Raw genomic sequence first — 19,660 nt, forward strand, 5'->3', positions numbered from 1 at the left:
AGTGGAGTGCCGCAAGGTTCCGTCTTGGGCCCGGTTCTGTTCAACATCTTTATTAACGACTTAGACGAAGGGTTAGAAGGCACGATCATCAAGTTTGCAGACGACACAAAACTGGGAGGGATAGCTAACACTCCAGAAGACAGGAGCAGAATTCAAAACGATCTTGACAGACTAGAGAGATGGGCCAAAACTAACAAAATGAAGTTCAACAGGGACAAATGCAAGATACTTCACTTCGGCAGAAAAAATGGAAATCAAAGATACAGAATGGGGGACGCCTGGCTTGACAGCAGTGTGTGCGAAAAAGACCTTGGAGTCCTCGTGGACAACAAGTTAAACATGAGCCAACAATGTGATGCGGCTGCTAAAAAAGCCAATGGGATTCTGGCCTGCATCAATAGGGGAATAGCGTCTAGATCCAGGGAAGTTATGCTCCCCCTCTATTCTGCCTTGGTCAGACCACACCTGGAATACTGTGTCCAATTTTGGGCACCACAGTTGAAAGGAGATGTTGACAAGCTGGAAAGCGTCCAGAGGAGGGCGACTAAAATGATTAAGGGTCTGGAGAACAAGCCCTATGAGGAGCGGCTTAAAGAGCTGGGCATGTTTAGCCTGCAGAAGAGAAGGCTGAGAGGAGACATGATAGCCATGTACAAATACATGAAGGGAAGTCATAGGGAAGAGGGAGCAAGCTTGTTTTCTGCTGCCCTGCAGACTAGGACACGGAACAATGGCTTCAAACTACAGGAAAGGAGATTCCACCTGAACATCAGGAAGAACTTCCTCACTGTGAGAGCTGTTCGACAGTGGAACTCTCTCCCCGGGGCCGTGGTGGAGGCTCCTTCCTTGGAGGCTTTTAAGCAGAGGCTGGATGGCCATCTGTCGGGGGTGCTTTGAATGCGATTTCCTGCTTCTTAGCAGGGGGTTGGACTAGATGGCCCATGTGGTCTCTTCCAACTCTACTATTCTATGATTCTATGATTCTATTATTCAAAATGAACAATTGAATCTCCTTGATCCCATCAACCTGGAATCAATCTTCCCTGTGCCTCATCAGAGCACAGACTGAGGCTTCACTTTTAAAAAACCTCTTCACTTCTCCTCCCCTTGGCAGATGGCTCTGCCCACATCTCCATGGCAACTGCCTCAGAGGAGAGCCACTAAATGGCTGCTGCCGTCTCACACCTACCCAACCAAACCACAAGCACATAGTTAAACACAACAAACATGAATACAAAACTCATACTTCCTTACAGCGACTAATATGATTAAGGGTCTGGAGAACAAGCCCTATGAGGAGCGACTGAAAGAGCTGGGCATGTTTAGCCTGCAGAAGAGAAGGCTGAGAGGAGACATGATAGCCATGTACAAATATGTGAGGGGAAGTCACAGGGAAGAGGGAGCAAGCTTATTTTCTGTTGCCCTGGAGACTAGGACGCGGAACAATGGCTTCAAACTTGAGGAAAGGAGATTCCAGCTGAACATTAGGAAAAACTTCCTCACTATGAGAGCTGTTTGACAGTGGAACTCTCTGCCCTGGAGTGTGGTAGAGGCTCCTTCTTTGGAGGCTTTTAAGCTGGATGGCCATTTGTCAGGGGTACTTTAAGTGTGATTTTCCTGCTTCTTAGCAGGGGGTTGGACTGGATGGCCCATGACGTCTCTTCCAATTCTATGATTCTATGAAGGGACTCAAAGCATCCTAGGAAGCTTATTTTCATCAATGTGATGAGGTCCATAGTTATGTTAGTGCAATGCACAAAGAGAACAATTGCTTTTTGATAGGCATTTTATTGTATTGGCACACAGTTCAATACTTCCACCAAATTTGTTAATAAAACCATTCTATCCATTTCCTTTCAGGAAGCTTAAATCTTTTCCTTATCACATTCTTTATCACACAGTTGGGTGTGACCTAATGAGGTTGGACTTAGCATGGTTCGAAAGCAAATGCCCAAATACAAGCTCCACTCCACTCAATCCAAAGCCTTTTCAGCATATACACATAAATACACTGCCTTTTATTATGACTATTCAATACTTGTTGAGTTAAAATAATGTTAGCTATAAACCAAGCATGAAAGAATGAAATAGTTTTACAGTTCTCCTTTTCCACTTGCTTTAAATATGATGAGGAAATATCAGTAAATATAACCACAAAATTTGAATTTTTACCTGGTTGCAGTATTTAAATGGAATGGAACCAAAAGTTCAAGATCAACTATATTTGTCTTAACCACTTTTGTTCATCATCATACTTTCTCTTTAAAAAGTAGATACAGATAAAACATGGTATTGTGATGATATTGGCAACATAAATCTGCCAGTCTATGTAAAATAATGTATCCAAGCCAGACTCAGTAGCTAAGCATGCAAACTGTTTAGTCTGAGACAAGTTATTTCAGAACACAATTAACTAAATTCAGAAGGCTAACTTTAAGGACAATTACTTAAAAAGTTGATAAAAAATCATTATTACTCATTAATTTTATTACAAATATTTAAATTCTTTATAAATAATTTTTTTTCTTTCCAACAAGGCTTTTAAATCTATATGAAATAAAATCAGTAGAAAGAAAGAACAACAAGTAATATTTAAGATCAATTTAAAAGAGTTCTAAAATCCAAAAATATGCCTATTGTTAGACCAAGACAAATAAGAATATTTAAGAAAGTTGTTAATGATAATTGTTGACAATTCATTTAAGAAAGTGAATGGTGATCAAGGGATAAGTGAAGAATAGATTTTATTTTATTTTTTACAAATTAAAAAAACAATTTAGGGACAGATGTGCCTGGGATTAAATTCCTTCTTTAAAAAAAAAATGCTGCTTAGACCTGTTTCTATCACATTCTACCACAGTCCCAAAACTTCATTAACGATTTCATTTAAGTTTTGATTGAACTGTGTAGAAATATATTTGACAATTCGGGGACCTCATCATACTGATGCCCCACCCTTTTTTTTGTTCCGTTTCACCAGTAATCACCGGCAAAACGGAAGGCGTGCATGGCGCCTTGAAGCAACTCACATCACCCATCAGACGGGAGAAACTGTGGCAACGCACTTTGGCGCCCTGTCCCTCCCTCCATCAGATGTGGGAAAGGCCGAAAACAGCGAGTAGCTCCATCAGAGCTACCCCAAACTTGATTAACTTACTGTGGTTAGGAAGGAAGCATTTTAAAACGCTTCCTTGACACTTTGGCCATCAATGCGGCAGGGCCACAGCCTGCATCATTTGATGGTGCTCCGCAGGATTCATGGCCAAAGAGGATTAAGGGGCCAAAAACCCTGTGTGTGATGAGGTGGCAGATTTTTTGTTGTTGTGTGGCTTATGTTTCTTAATAAAACTTGTTGCGAAATATATAGATAACAGTATATAATTTAGTGCATACATAGGTTATAGATAATGTTTATCAAAGTTTTCCAAACGGTGTATTGGAACATATTAGTGTGTTGAGTGCAATGTGTAGGTGTGTCACATGAATGTAACAAGAAGCCTCTGAATCTGTGTAAAATAAGCAATACCAATTTGCAAGCATTTTTATGCAGCAAAGGTGCTAATTTGTCTGGTACACTAGTATATTCCCCCTACACCATATCAATGTGTACATATCACTGTCAAGGGATCATACAGCTACTATACAGTATAATCGAGTCAAAAGAGCTGATTCTGCATCACTTTTGGTGATGCAGCCACATATTGAGGTGACATATTTGTGAATGTGGGATTGTAGTCTCACTTTATCACAGTGAGAACGGAGTGCTAGTTTTGTTATTTACATGTAGTACAAATATAATTTTATCTTTCATGCAAATTTATTCATTACATTGAAGTTGAATTACCCATAATATGGATAAGTTTCTAATTAAGAAAAGATGGTGTAAATCAGATTTGCGCTGAATAAAATGTAACAGCTATAGAAGAAAATAAGACAGAATCAACTGTTGAACAGTCTGTGTTAGTATGTAAGAAGTGTAAAGGAAATTTTTCAAACCTTGGTTATACAGTTTTGCATGATTGGAAGATGCATTTAAAACATGTCCAATGAAATTAGGCTACAAATGAAGGATATGTTTCAAGATCATATGATCTTTATATTGCAATTAGACAAATGGGTTAACAAAATTATTGGTTTTATAAGTTCCAGTCATACTGGCAGAATTACTGCATAATTCTTGTGTTGTCTAGAACTTCCAATGAGAACTAGAGTGGAAGATACATTGAAAACTTCATATTGAGTCATGAAGAAAAATAATTTGCACTCCTAAATTGTGAAGGAATGTTAACAGTCGGCATATCCTCAATTGCTAATTCAACAAAATATTGTATAGCACTAGTAAAGAAAGCAAATAAAAATATTACAATTATTAATTGCTTTTACACAGCACAAACCATTGGAGGATAATTAAAAACATTATGGACAAAGTGTTTCAAAAGTAGACTTTTAAATCAAGATTATTTGTTAATATTTGTGAAGAAATTGAGCAAGTTTTAATTTTTTTACTACAGACAGAAATTTGTTGGCACTCAAGATGTCGAATGCATTTCTGTGTATACAAACTGAGTGAAATAATGCTTAACTTTATGAGGAAAATCAAGAAAATCAATTCTGCAATGTAATTCAAAACAAATTCTTAATCTTGCCTGGGAAGGCAAATCTCTTGAAAACATAGTTTAACATTTGGATAAAAGAAACTCTAGGATGCAAGGAGAGGGAGAAAATATATTAAGAGTGGTGGATAAAAATTGTGCTAGGAGAGACAAAATAGCTATTTGGAAAATGAAAGTGAAAGAAGAAAATTTTGACTTAACATTGCTCAGAGGGAAAGTTCATCATTACCATCCAAATGTTAAAATCCAATGTCAGGAAAGAAAACCTACCATGAATAATACTAACCGTTCCACAGAGGAGGTCTTGCTGTTTACCATTCTCAGAAGCAGGGATGTTGGGACTGAAGACCATTAGATCATTCTTGGCTAGAGCCTCCCCATTTACTCCTGTCAGGATGTGGCTGTGGCGATTTGAATAGGACCAGCTGCCCACTTCACTTGCACAGACCAGTGTGGCTGTTCCAGGACCATATACCATAGGCTCCTTGGACTGAAACTGGCATCGCAGAGCTACATATGTGATGACTGCCAGCAGGAATAAACTGGACACTGAGCAGATGGCAATGATCAAGTACAAATTGACAATGTCTGCCTTAGGCTTTGAGATCTCATCTGTCCTGGGAAGGCGGATATTGGTTTGAATGGCCTGGGCACTTGTCACTAGTGATACACTCAGTGTGGCTGTGGCTGACAGCTGAGGCTTTCCGTGATCCTTTACAAGTACTCGCAGGTTTTGACTCCTGCTTCCCTCTGCCTCATCCATGGAGCGGATAGTACTGATTTCTCCACTATGCAGGCCCACACGCCAAGGTCCATTGTTCGCTTCATGCAGTTCATAGCACAGCCATGCATTGTATCCTGAATCAGCATCAAGAGCATGGATCTTACCTAACATGTGGCCAGCTGGCACAGGAACCACTAGAAGAATAGAGTTGTCTTCTGTCTGCCCAGTCACTGCAGGTGCATTATCATTCTCATCCACCACAAAAACTTGAATAGTCACGTTGCCACACAAGGAGGGCAGCCCAGCATCCTTTGCATTCACTTGGAACTCCAAAAGCTTCAGCTCCTCGTAATCCAAAGGCTGCAAAGCATATAGCTTCCCACTCTCTGAGTGAACAGAAATGTAACTTGAGAGTGGCCACAACTTTTCATCTATCCAGTAGCTGATTAGGCTGTTCTCAGCTATGTCTAAGTCAAAGGCAGACACTGTGAAGATATGGGCACCTGGTGGATTGTTCTCCTTCACAAAAACTGTATAAGATGACTGGGCAAAAGCAGGTGCATTGTCATTGATGTCACTGATTGGCACAACCACAGTACTACTGGCTGACAAAGACGGGAGCCCTTGGTCTTGGGCCATCACCATCAAGCCATATTCAGCCATGTGTTCCCGATCCAGGTGCTCTGATACCACTAAGGAATAGTAATTCTTGAAGGTGGAAACCAGTTTGAAGGGGAGGCCAGGAGGCCATAGAGAGCATGTGACTTGCCCATTGGCCTCAGAGTCTTTGTCTGACACGCTGATGAGGGCCACCACTGTCCCTGGTGGGGAGTCCTCTGGGACTGGCACTGACAGGGATGAGACTGACACCTCGGGAGCATTGTCATTCACATCCAAAACTTCAATTATTAATTGGCAGTGGCCAGACAATGGAGGATTGCCTTTATCTTCTGCCACAATCTGAAGATCATATACACTTCTATCTTCAAAATCTACACTTCCACTTACAGTTACCTCTCCTGTATTGGAGTTTATGTTAAAAATCTTTTGAAAGTTTGGTGCTATATGTGCAGAAAAAAAGTAGGAGATTTCCCCATTACTTCTTTCATCTAAGTCAGTGGCATTCAATTTGATAACTAGTGTGCCATTAGCTGCATTTTCTACCAATTTTATCTTGTAAACGGACTGGTTAAAAACAGGAGGGTTGTCATTGGTATCCAGCACATTGATGACCAGCTGGACTGTGCCAGTGAGTTCTGGTTTTCCCCCATCAGTGGCTGTGAGTAACAAATGATGAGTAGGGATCTCTTCTCTGTCCAATGGTTTCTTTAACACAATTGTTAAGGGTCTATTATGGTGGTCATTTGTTTTTTGTTCTATACTGAAATAATCATTGGGCCTGAGCTTGTAGGTTAGAAAAGCATTAGGACCAATATCAGCATCAGAGGCTCCCTCTAATGGGAATCTGGTACCAGGTGTTATGACTTCTGCTATGCTCAGAATATGCTCATTTGCAGAGAAAATAGGAGCATTGTCATTTATGTCCCTGATCTCCACCTCCACATGGAACACCCTCAGGGGTTTATCAACAATCACCTCCAGATGGATGGAACAATCAGTGTTATCAGCACACAGCTCCTCCCTGTCTATCCTGGAATTCACAAACAAGATCCCATTCTGCACATTTACCTCAAAGAAGTCCTTCTTCTGTCCTTTTGAGACTATCCGAAACATCCGAGGCACCAGCTCACTCACCTCCAGCCCCAGGTCCTGGGCAATGCGGCCCACAAAGGTGCCATGCTGGGATTCCTCCGGCACAGAATAATGGAGCTGGCCGCTCCCCATCTCCCAGGCTGTGTGGAGGAGAATCAACTGCAGCAGCTGCTTCATCACAGGCTCATTCTGCCAGGCAACCATGGCAAGGAGAGGAACAAAGCCCAGCAGTGTCTTCTGTTTCCTCAAAATCCCTTTCCTTTAAGGACCGAAGAACAGGATCTGATCCGGATTCGTTTTAAGGTAATCATTTAAATAGATTTCAGATCTGTAGCATCCTCTGTATGATGTTGCTACTGTCAGGCAGGGTTTTCAGCTTCTTTGAAGGGAGGAGTTCTGGAGCGGCCTTCTTCTATATCTTTCCTTAGACAACAGTGCCCCCTTGTGCTTGAATTTTGAAATCAGCTTTTCCTCTTATATTGTTTTTATTTATTTTTATTTTCAAACAAAGTTCTGAGCAACCACGTTTCCTTCATTACTGTACGTGGCATCCTTGTTCTATATCCTTTAATTAAACTTCAGAGTGTGAACTGATTGTAATAAACAGCCAGGTAAATTTGGTATCTTTAAAAAATGTGAAATTTCATTAAATGATGCTATGCCAGGGACGGCTTGTTCCCATATGACCACTTGATATCCAAGTAATCTAGCATCTGAGAACTCCATGCAAGTTTTGTTTCTAAGCTGCTCAAAGAAAAAGTTTGTGTACTTCCAGGCTGATAAACTGTTACACTGAACAGCAAGGTATTTGCTTTTATGTGCCTTTAAGTTATTCCCAATAATGAACCTACCAAAAGGTTTTGTTTTGTGTTTTTTTTTTGCAAGATTTCTTTGGAGGTAGTTTGCTTTTTTATTTCTCTTGTGCAATTTTCCCAAGGTCACCCTGTGGGTTTCCATAGCCAAGCAGGGATTCAAATCTTGATCTCTAGACTCATACTCAGACCACTACATAATGCTGGCTCTCACTGATGTGCAACAAACCCTCGGAGAGCTCTGGGAGCTCAGCAAGGGGCAGTCACCAGCTGAGGGTGTTATAAGGTAAACAACTGACACTAAACAGCACATGTGCATGGCTGACGTTCTGCAGTGACTTAATCTTTTGTATTCCAACTATTTGTCTACTTTAAATCAGAGTTGCCCAAGATCAATTTCACTTCAAGGGGAAAATGATGTATAGGTACCAGAACCTTCTACTTCAGAGTGAAAAGAAAAAAGCATCTGGTAAGCTCTTCCTCAATTGTTCCTCTGCCTGTGAGCAAGAAAGAGATGTTCAAAACCTTTTTAAAAGTCTGGAGAAAGCCATACACTGGCATGAAATACCTAATTAAGTCCACTGGAAGACCAGGGTTCAAATGGATTTATTTATTATTTATTTCAATTATTTATACCCCGCCCTTCTCACCCGAGGGGACTCAGGGCGGCTTACAAGTGGCAATTGATGCCGTTACACGGATATACAATAAACTAAAATGATTAAAACAGTTAAAACAATCATAAAATAGTCATAAAATAGTCATAAAATACAATATACAAAGTTTAAAACAATGCAAAGTGCTTATGCCATTCATCCACCAGACGTTATACAAGAGCCGTAATGGATGGTCTGGGGGGAGTCACCCTCTCTTAGCCTTAGAAAAAGTCATAGGCAACCACTACTGAACAAATCCTGCCAAGAAAACCCTATGACAGGTTTGCCAAGTCAGAAATGGAACCAAATATAAAATCATAGAGCTGATAGGGTGGAACTCCCATTAGCCCAAGACCTGGGCAGGCTGTAACTCTCATCAGGTACAAATCTGGCCAGCTGTAACTCCCATTACCCCCAAGTCTGGTGTAACAAAATTGGCATCACTCCCAGATCTGTTTGTGTTGAGTTTCCTTTAGCCCTAACCCGGGATAGCCAGAAGTTGAGAGCCTTATGCTGCTCCAAGGCCTCTGCCACCCTTGGTGAGCTGACTCTTTCCCATTCATTTTAAGTCATTGTTCATGCTGTTCAATTGTCTCACGTGCTCAGAGTCATTTATTTTTCTTTGCTTTTGGAGGGACTTGCCCCATGGAGGTGCACATTTTAGGCATTCTGCAGCCACTTCACTTGATAAAAGACTCAGAATTAGTCACCAAACGGAAGTGGTATTTCCTTTCTCCTTCAAGTCAACACACCCGGCTGGTGTGGGTCTTCATGGGAACCCTTGAGCAGCCTCTTGGGGTTACAGCTGGCTCTTTCCCACTCTTCATCACTGTTGTTTCCCTCTCTCACAGGGTGATTTGTCCATTTTTTAAAATAACATCATTTGATGTTTAAAAAATCACACACAATTGCAGTATTCGCCACACTAAAACACAAAACATACTTTCTGTCTCCCTCAGATGTCTCGGGCTTCTTCTTGGACTGCAATCCACAGTGTAGACTGAGCTATCTGACTGGTTTGAAGGAGAGCAGTGCTCTCAGTCATGGATCGGAATAACACAACTCTCCAGATGTGGTTGAGCTACAACTCCCATCATCCTCAGTCAAATCCCTCCCAATCCCTCCCAAATCCCACAAGTATTTGTGTTAGCCATGATGACTATGTGTGTCCTATAGATTGCCTACATGATTAGTGCAGAAGACATTTTATTGTATTGCTGCATAAAATTCAAAACTTCCAACAAATGTGTTAATAAAATCATAACAATTTCCTTTCAGGAAGTTTAAATCTTTTCCTAATATCATTGTAAATCCCTTGAGAATTGAATATGATCTAATGAGGTTGCTAACATTTCTAGACCATTAGAAGAACACAAATAACCATGTCCTCTTTTGTAATTTTAGCTCAATAGATTTTTACCTTTGAAATCATTATCATGGCTGTGCATTGACTACATACTGACTTTGCATAGTTCAAACCCACAAACCCATAATAAAACATTGGAAATGAAGAGGAAAGAAAAAAAATCCACTCCACTCTATCCAAAGCCTTTTTGGCAGATACATTAAGTTCTCTTCTTTTTACTATGACAATTCAGTACAAAGGCAACATAGGGACATATATATTCTGACATATTGATGATCAGATTTTTAAAAAATGTCTGATACTGAGGAGATTGTGCAGTATCTTTACAAGAAAATTATGGTGAAGCAACTTGACAATGTGACTCATTACCTAGGAATGCAAATTGAGAGAGAAGATGGAAGCGCTTCTTCTGAATCAAAAGCAGAAAATCCTGGATATATTAAGATACCTTGGATGGTCAGATGCAAAACCAATAACTATGCCAATGGAAGTCAATTCTTGGAAGAACACTTCTCAAAGTGAACCATTACCAGGTAACAAACTGTACAGAGAAGCTGTTCAAAAGCTCTTATACATTCGCAGAATCAGCAGTCAGAACATTTCAGTGGCAGTTGGAATCTTATACAGAAAAACCAACGAATCACCCAAATGTGATTTAATTAGTCAAAATATTGGCAAGATGTTTGAAAGGAACAAAGGATCTCAACTTATATTGCAAGCAATCCTAAACGGAAAGGATATGTGGATGCTAACTAGACTAACAATGTTAGTGACCGAAAATCAACAAGTGGATATCTGTTTTTCTATGGAAATAGAATGATTGATTGGACAACTCAAAAGCAAGAGATAGTTGCAGCATTTTCTACTAAAGCAGAGAATGTCCCAGCATCTGAAGTATGTAAATAGTTGAAATGGCTACAAATGCTGTATTTGGTCTTTGGAATAATTGAACTGACGCCAACTGAAGTTTTCGAAAATGACCAAGGATGCAGGAAGATATCTCAGATAGAGAAGATCAGCCCTCTGCTCAAACTGTAGACACAAAGTATGCTATAATAAAGGATGCACATGAAGAAAGATTTCTTACACTGGAATACTGTACTGCCCAATGGGAGAAATGATTGCAGATATTCTCATGAAGCCATTACCAAAAGAATGTCATGAAAAATTGAAGAAGATGAATCTTGTGGACTTGTGAGGTTATGGTTGAAGAAGGGGATGTGAGTTTAATCACATCTTATCCAAGTCTATAGTTCTCATCAAGAAAATAGATAGGCAGAAAGCAGAATTAGGCTAGGGAAGATCTTCCACATTATCCTCCCCGAATGCCTTTGCCCGCTCTGTCTTTCTTACTCTTTTTTCCCTCCTCCGATTGCATTGATGGTGTAGAATGTTATTTTCAGGTTGCATACTTTTTGTGTTAAGCTTCAAGACCTCATGCTCTCCAGTTCCTCCTCTCTTAAGTCTTTGCGTGAGAGTTCAATGCAGAGTGTAGTTTTTGAGACTTTCCTTTTGTTTGCTATTAGATTAAAATGGAGATTGAACCAAATCTCTATTTAGATTTAGACAGTCTAGACCCCCAACTTTTATGTCTAGAAAATGAAGTTCTTTATATAATAAACCTTTTGAAACTTTAAGGTAAACTCTGCTGCTCATTATTGCTTAAGTTCAAGAATCCTTCTGCCGCACCGTCGTTTCCTGCTATGTGAGAGTAAGCTACTCTGCTGTGTGCTTTTGTTTGGGGTAAAATTCTTCCCTCTTTTGAAAAAAATGGCATTAAACCTGTTTCTACCACAGTCTACCACAGTCCCCCAAAATTCATTAACCAATGAGTTTTAGTTTTGATTAGTATTGTTATTGCTAAAAACTGTGGGAAAATATATTCAGCACCCCAGGGGTTATTCTGTTGTACAGTTTGTGTTTCTTATGTAACATCATGTGAAATATATAGTTAATTATAAATAATTTAGTGAGTACACCATTAATAGATAATGCATATGATGAAGTGTATGGATTAAAAAAATAATATTAGAACTTCAAAACTAAAAACACCTAAACATATCATCTTAAAAACAAAGAAAGGCAGCAGAAACAATAACATAACCAGAATTTGCCAGAACTGAAATGTCTAGGCAAACAAAGGGTAATGAGCTTGCACTGAAACAATAGCAGCATTGTCATATGGCATACCTCCATAGAAAGGATATTCCACAGCTGAAGTGTAACAACTATGCCTCTTGTTGACACATAATGTACCTGATGATCTTGAAGATTTTCCCTTGAAAACCTTATATTTCAGGCAACTTACTATAAAGTACGGTTGGGGAACATCTGGCTAATAGGGCACATGTAGTTTTCAGTACCCATCCAGCTTGCAAGCTTCTTCTCTTGTTATCTCAGATAACCATAACTGCAAAACTAGCAGGTTTACTCACTTCGGCAATTGTAAAGTGTTATACTTGTGAACTATTGAATTGAATTATGTTTAATTTTGGGGCTATGTTGCATTTAGCAATTAATCAATAAATGATATCACTTTGATATTTATACCCCATGCTCCATGGTCTCTCTCTGTGTGGCATGCAAACAAAATCAAATTAACAGTTAAAAAATAAATGTGAAACTATAAACATAATTTAAAAGGCTAAAATAATAAATACAAATTAAAGAAGCCATAGTACTTATTATAAAACATTCAATAATTATTAAATTACAAAATAATGTTTAATTATGTACTATTACAAATATAAACATTTTAGGGTGTCTTTTCAATATTTCATTCGAGAGATAACATGTCTCTATACTGCACAGTACTATACATTCTCGGATATCAAAACTGTACAAGAAAAAGATGCTTCCATTCAATCCTATCACTTGCTTTCTCTCTGTCTACAAATGCTAGAAGATTTTTTTGCTGTCAGTTGATCTTCTGCCAGTCGACATGAATTTCATAGGATTTTCTTTGGCAAGACATGCTCAGAGGTGACTTGCCTTTACCTTTCTCTGAAGTATACAACATGCAGCACCTGGTGGTCCCTTTTGGTCTCCTATCCAAGTACTAACGAGGCCTGACCCTCCTTAGCTTCCAAGATCAAATGGAATCTGGTTCCTCCAGGGTATTCCTGCTCTGCCCACTATAAAATATTTTCTCTATGTATGTAGCATAAAACAATACAAAATACTTTAGTAATTGTTCACCTGCAGTCATGTATTCCCATTTAAAATCAAATACAAATTGTGAAACTATGATTAGCTTTTTGGAATATATGTTTATAATAAATATATCAACAGATGTTCATGAACTGAAGTCCTATTTTGAAGGCTGTAAATGGAGGAAAGTTTTGCTTAAATAAAAAGGATTTTCAGTGTACATTATAAAAGGAGAAGGCAAGTTGCATCCATTCCCCCTTCCTACCCTTCTGGTTCTCTGTACTCCCAATTCTAGTCTGGAGAGTTCGAAATCCCATGAATTGTATCAGAGGTGCTTCAAGGGAAGAGGAATTTGGCAGAAATCTTCCCTACTCCATTCAGAGGCCACTTCTAATTGAAGCGAACTGAATGCAACGAAGTATAATTCCCTCATCTGTGCATAGACATTAAAAGGAACCCTATAGAACCTTGAAACTTACGTGTCTAAGTAACTTTGCCCAAAACAGCAGTCAATAAAGCATGTAATATCAAATATATGAATAAGAAAACCAAACTCCTTACCTCTTTCACTGTAAATTGAGTTGTACTAAGTGGTACAAGCACAAACCCCCAATCAATTGTAGAACTCCTATTTTTATCCTAGTTCTGATAGCAAACACAATACCTGACCACTTATTCAAGCTTTTTCATGACCTATTGCAAAAGATAGTTTTCTTTAAGGATGTAATAGTCATTCCTATGGATGTTGCATGAGCGGTGGCACAACCCATTATAACTTCCTTAGGTTTGGTATTCCTTAGACTAGTGTGGATTGTGCAAGCAATTGGTGCAATAGCCTGGCAGAACACCACTCAAGGATGGTGAGTGAATCTACAACCATGGGGGAAATGAATCTAGATTTTATTGCCACACCTCATGCAGTTGAGCAGGAGCTTTATCAATGTTGAACTAGTAGAACATTTGACAAAACCTCTGAAAAATTCTTCTCTTAGAGTAATATTGGATATCACCCAACTTTTTTTCACAACTCTTTGGGATTTCATGAATTTATTTGTTGATGGTCTTCTGAACTGTCATTGTATTCAATCACTTATTAAACTAAGACAGCTACCTAGTAAGTGCAATGGTCCATTTTGTTGATCATACCATTTCCCATCTCACCCTACTGACCTCTCCATCCTCTCCGCAATACATTCCACCAGCATTCATCACAAGTTCTTAGTTTTATTGCTTAATTGCTTTAACTTTGTTATACTCTTTAAGGGTCGAGATATGGGGGAAAGGGGGCAAACATTAATATAAAGAGCTATGTACTGTGTTAACTATCTAGTTACATTGCATTAGACAATTGCGGTATTCGCCAACACTATCTTTTTCTTCAATATTTTCATATTAAAAAGAATATCAGAGTATTAATTTCAGTGATTTTAAGGAATATATATAACTCACCTCTGCAGATGAATTTGCAACCAGTTCCTTTGTATTCCCAACATTCCCATTCTCCGCAAAGACAGGAATGTTGGGGGTAAAAACCATGAGGTCACTTTTAGCACCGGCTTCCCCACTCACTCCTGCCAGGATGTGGCTGTGGCGATTTGAATAGGACCAACTGCCCACTTCACTTGCACATACCAGTGTTGCTGTGCCAGGACCATATGCCATTGCTTCCTTTGCCTGGGAATGGCATCTCAGCACGGTGTATATTACAATCACCAACAGGAACAAGCTGGACACTGAGCAGATTGCAATGATTAGGTAGACATTGACATTTTCCACCTGGTCCTTTCCATTCCCTACTTTTCTGAGAAGATGGGCATCAGCCTGAATGGCCTGAGTGCTTGCCACAAGTGAAACACTCACTGAGGCTGTGGCTGATAGCACAGGCTTACCGTGATCCTTCACCACCACCACCACAAGATTCTGGCTGACACCACTGATTCCTGATTCATCCAGGCCACGTGTAGTACTGATCTCACCAGTATAGAGCCCCACGCGCCAGGGTCCATTGTTGTCATGTAATTCATATCGCAGCCATGCATTGTAGCCTGAGTCAGCATCCAGGGCACGGATCTTACCCATAACATGTCCAGCTGTCACAGGGACCACCAGCAGGATAGGATTCTCCTCCAGCCCAGATACTACAGGTGCATTGTCATTCTCATCCACTACAAACACTTGAATCGTTACATTGCCACACAAAGAAGGCAGGCCAGCATCTTTAGCACTCACTTGGAACTCCAAAAGCTTCAGCTCCTCATAGTCCAAAGGCTGCAAAGCATAGAGTTTCCCACTTTCTGAGTGTACTGAGATGTAGCTTGATAGTGACCACAGCTTTTCATCTATCCAGTAACTGATTAAGCTGTTCTCAGCCATATCTGGGTCAGAGGCAGATACTGTGAAGATGTGAGCACCAGGTGGATTGTTTTCCTTCACAAAAACTGTATAGGAGGGCTGAGCAAAAGCAGGCGCATTGTCATTGATGTCACTAATGGGAATTGTCAAGGTACTGCTAGCTGATAGTGATGGAGTTCCTTCATCCCAAGCCTTCACCACTAACACAAATTCAGGTACTTGCTCCCGATCCAAGGATACATCAAGAACAAGAGAGTAGTAATTCTTGAAGGTGGATTTTAGCTTGAAGGGGAACCCAGAAGGCCACAGGGAACAACTCACTTGTGCATTGGCTCCAGAGTCCCTGTCTGTGATACTGATCAGTGCCACTGTCGTACCAAGAGGAGAGTCTTCTGGCACTGGTACAGACAAGGACTTGAGTGAAAGCTGAGGAGCATTGTCATTCATGTCTAAAATCTCTATCACAACTTTGCAATGTCCAGCCAGAGGAGGATTGCCTTTATCTTCTGCTACAATTTGGATTTCCCATAAATTAGAATCTTCATAATCCAATGGTCCAACAACTTTAATTTCACCTGTGCTGTCACCTATTCGGAAGATGTTTTTAACTTTGGAAGGAACAAGGCTGCTAAAAGAATAAGCAATGTCTTTAAAACTCCCTTCATCCAAGTCTGTGGCATTGAGTGTAATTATGAGGGCGCCATTAACTGGATTTTCTGGCACTCTGACTTTGTAAACAGATTGATTGAATAATGGAGCATTATCATTTACATCCAACACATTTATCACCAACTGGACTGTTCCTGTGAGTTCTGGTTTGCCACCATCTGTGGCTGTCAGCATTAGATGATGCACAGGGACATCTTCTCTGTCTAATGCTTTTTTCAATTCAAGCCCAGCTGACTTTGTTTGATCTTCATTTGTAACTACATTGAGCTTAAAATAATCATTTGGATTGATCCTGTAAGTTAACAGAGCATTTGTCCCAATATCTGCATCAGAAGCACTCTCCAGTGGAAAGGGAGTATGTGACAACCTTGCTTCTGCTATAATCAATGTTTGCTCAGTGACAGAGAAGACAGGAGCATTGTCATTTATGTCTGCAATCTCCACTTCCACATGGAAGACTTGCAGGGGTTTATCCACAATCACTTCCAAGTGAATGGAACACAAAGGGCTCTTGACACACATCTCCTCCCTGTCTATCCGGGAATTAACAAACAAAATCCCATTTTGCAAATTGACCCTGAAATGGTCCCCATCACCTTGGGATTCCATCCGAAAAAGCCGAGGCACCAGCTCACTCACCTCCAGCCCCAGGTCCTGGGCAATGCGGCCCACAAAGGTGCCATGCTGGGATTCCTCCGGCACAGAATAATGGAGCTGGCCGCTCCCCATCTCCCAGGCAGTATGGAGCAGAATCAGATGCAGCAGCTGCTTCCTCACCAGAGGGTCTATCCGCATAATAACCATGAAGATTTTCAAGTAGGATGCTTCTTAAATATTTGTTTTAGATGTAGCTAATGTGGATAGTCAAGAACACCAGAGAGTACCATCTCTGATAGTAATTTCTATAGCTCTTGTAAATGCAGCTGGATTTCTGCGTTTTTAAAGGAGGAGAGCTGTACTTTGAGGTTTCAGTGATTATTTAAGCAATTGCTCCACCATGTGAGTGAGTATGTGAAGTGCAGACAATACCATGTTTCCACTTTTTGCCAACTATTTAAATGTTTGCTTTATTTCCAGGAAATCACATTTTTATTGACAAACTTTTAAAAAATCCATTCATTTTTTTATTAACCAGTTGTTTGCTAGAAAGCTGAGAACCTTTAAACTACTCTGAAAGTCTTGGAAGAAGTCTGCAATAAAGCATAATGTATTTGGGACCAAATCTCTGACACTGTGGTTGCCCAGAACCCATATTATGTTTGTTGGTACCGGGGAAAGTGACAACAGTGGGCCTCAGAAGCTATACTGCAGAAACACCTGCTTTCTTCCAACATTGCATTTGTGTTTATAACATGTAAAAAGAAAAGGATTAGTAGGTTGATGGCATCTCTGGGCGGCTAAATTATCTTTTCAAGATTCAATTGTAAATATTATGTATTATCAGTGTGTATTGCTTTATTTCAGATAAAATGAAAAAAAATATAAATTTATATTTGGATTGAAAACATTCAAGTCCTTAACCACAGGATAACCACATGTTGGTATTAACATTCTGTTAGACCAGTGCCAATGCACTTCACAGAATCAGAGTTGGAAGAGACCTCATGGGTCATCCAGTCCAATCCTCTGCCAAGAAGCAGGAAAATCACATTCAAAGCACCCCCAATAAATGGCCATCCAGCCTCTGTTTAAAAGCCTCTAAAGAAGACGTCTTCAACACAGTCCAGGGCAAAAAGCTCCACTGCTGGACTTTCTGCTTTTTCTGATCTTCTGAGGAAGAGGGGCGCAAAGAGAGAGACCTACACATGTATCTTAAGTTCTAGGTACTGACTCCCCTTTCCCGTACTCCATTAGACCTCTCAATTGAATCTGAACCTTACTTCTGATACATTTTTTAAAGGAGTGGATAAGTAATTATTATCATTTGCCACAATGGACATCCATATCTTGCACGCCCAATGCAAAATAAGGAATACTGCAAAGTTATCCTTGCATTTGCTACAATTCATCAATATATGGTTGTGTGCTGTTTACTTGCAATGTATTATAAGTTCCTAATAGAAGAGTGTGGTATCCAGTCAGCTGTGGTCTTCTCCAGCATGCCATTTCGTTCTCTTGCCTACATTTCTAGTTCTTTTCCAGCAGTCAGTTTTCCACAACCGCTGAGCATGTCTCACTCTTCACAGGATAGTTGGGATACTCAACTACTTCTTGCTGTCTCCTTAAGTTTTTTTTTTCCCAGATGGCTTGCATTTTTGTAAACCTTAGTGCAGGCTATGCTATTTCCTTCATCTTATTTATCAATTGCCCATTTTGTGTCCATGCTTGTCTGCAGTCATAATTGATGGCTGCTTCTGGATGGCTAAAATAATCTCTGGTCTCCTCTGCAAACCAATTTTATTTCTGACTAGCTTATGTACCCTGTCCAGCTGTAACTTCCATTACCCGCAGATCTGGTGGGATACGATTCCCATTAATCCCAGATCTGTCCTGTGCTGAACTCTCACTAGTCCTACATTTGGGTGGGTGGAAGATGAAGGTGTGCTCCTAACTTGTTAGGTGGGTCAGGTTTTTTGTTGGGGTGCAGCTCCCAAGCCATGTAGTGAAGGGGTAAGGATGTCAAGAGATGCGGGTTGCTAACTCATAGAATCATAGAATCATAGAATAGTAGAGTTGGAAGAGACCACATGGGCCATCCAGTCCAACCCCCTGCTAAGAAGCAGGAAATCGCATTCAAAGCACCCCCGACAGATGGCCATCCAGCCTCTGCTTAAAAGCCTCCAAAGAAGGAGCCTCCACCACGGCCCCGGGGAGAGAGTTCCACTGTCGAACAGCCCTCACAGTGAGGAAGTTCTTCCTGATGTTCAGGTGGAATCTCCTTTCCTGTAGTTTGAAGCCATTGTTCCGTGTCCTAGTCTGCAGGGCAGCAGAAAACAAGCTTGCTCCCTCCTCCCTATGACTTCCCTTCACGTATTTGTACATGGCTATCATGTCTCCTCTCAGCCTTCTCTTTTGCAGGCTAAACATGCCCAGCTCTTTAAGCCGCTCCTCATAGGGCTTGTTCTCCAGACCATTAATCATTTTAGTCGCCCTCCTCTGGACGCTTTCCAGCTTCTCAACATCTCCCTTCAACTGTGGTGCCCAAAATTGGACACAGTATTCCAGGTGTGGTCTCACCAAGGCAGAATAGAGGGGGAGCATAACTTCCCTGGATCTAGACGCTATTCCCCTATTGATGCAGGCCAGAATCCCATTGGCTTTTTTAGCAGCCGCATCACATTGTTGGCTCATGTTTAACTTGTTGTCCACAAGGACTCCAAGGTCTTTTTCGCACACACTGCTGTCAAGCCAGGCGTCCCCCATTCTGTATCTTTGATTTCCATTTTTTCTGCCGAAGTGAAGTATCTTGCATTTGTCCCTGTTGAACTTCATTTTGTTAGTTTTGGCCCATCTCTCTAGTCTGTCAAGATCGTTTTGAATTCTGCTCCTGTCTTCTGGAGTGTTAGCTATCCCTCCCAGTTTTGTGTCGTCTGCAAACTTGATGATCGTGCCTTCTAACCCTTCGTCTAAGTCGTTAATAAAGATGTTGAACAGAACCGGGCCCA

At 40.4% G+C, this 19,660-nt stretch overlaps 1 protein-coding gene across 4 annotated transcripts in view; it reads right to left on the minus strand.

Moving 5' to 3' along the window:
* Nucleotides 1–19,660, minus strand: part of LOC100556634 (protocadherin alpha-C2) — a 296,573-nt gene that overhangs the window by 226,086 nt on the left and 50,827 nt on the right. Inside the window, exon 1 of one of the 4 annotated variants that reach the window (XM_016993057.2) lies at nt 14,484–17,014. The exons of 2 other annotated variants lie outside the window; for them this stretch is intronic. In XM_016993057.2, the coding sequence (XP_016848546.1) occupies nt 14,484–16,859 (2,376 nt within the window). In that variant the 5' untranslated portion in view covers nt 16,860–17,014. Of the gene's footprint in view, nt 1–4,899; nt 12,577–14,483; nt 17,015–19,660 lie in introns of those variants that run through there. One more of the 4 variants, XM_016993063.2, reaches the window with a different exon arrangement.

Source organism: Anolis carolinensis, chromosome 4, assembly GCF_035594765.1.
Source record: "Anolis carolinensis isolate JA03-04 chromosome 4, rAnoCar3.1.pri, whole genome shotgun sequence".
Taxonomy (NCBI): Eukaryota; Metazoa; Chordata; class Lepidosauria; order Squamata; family Dactyloidae; genus Anolis; species Anolis carolinensis.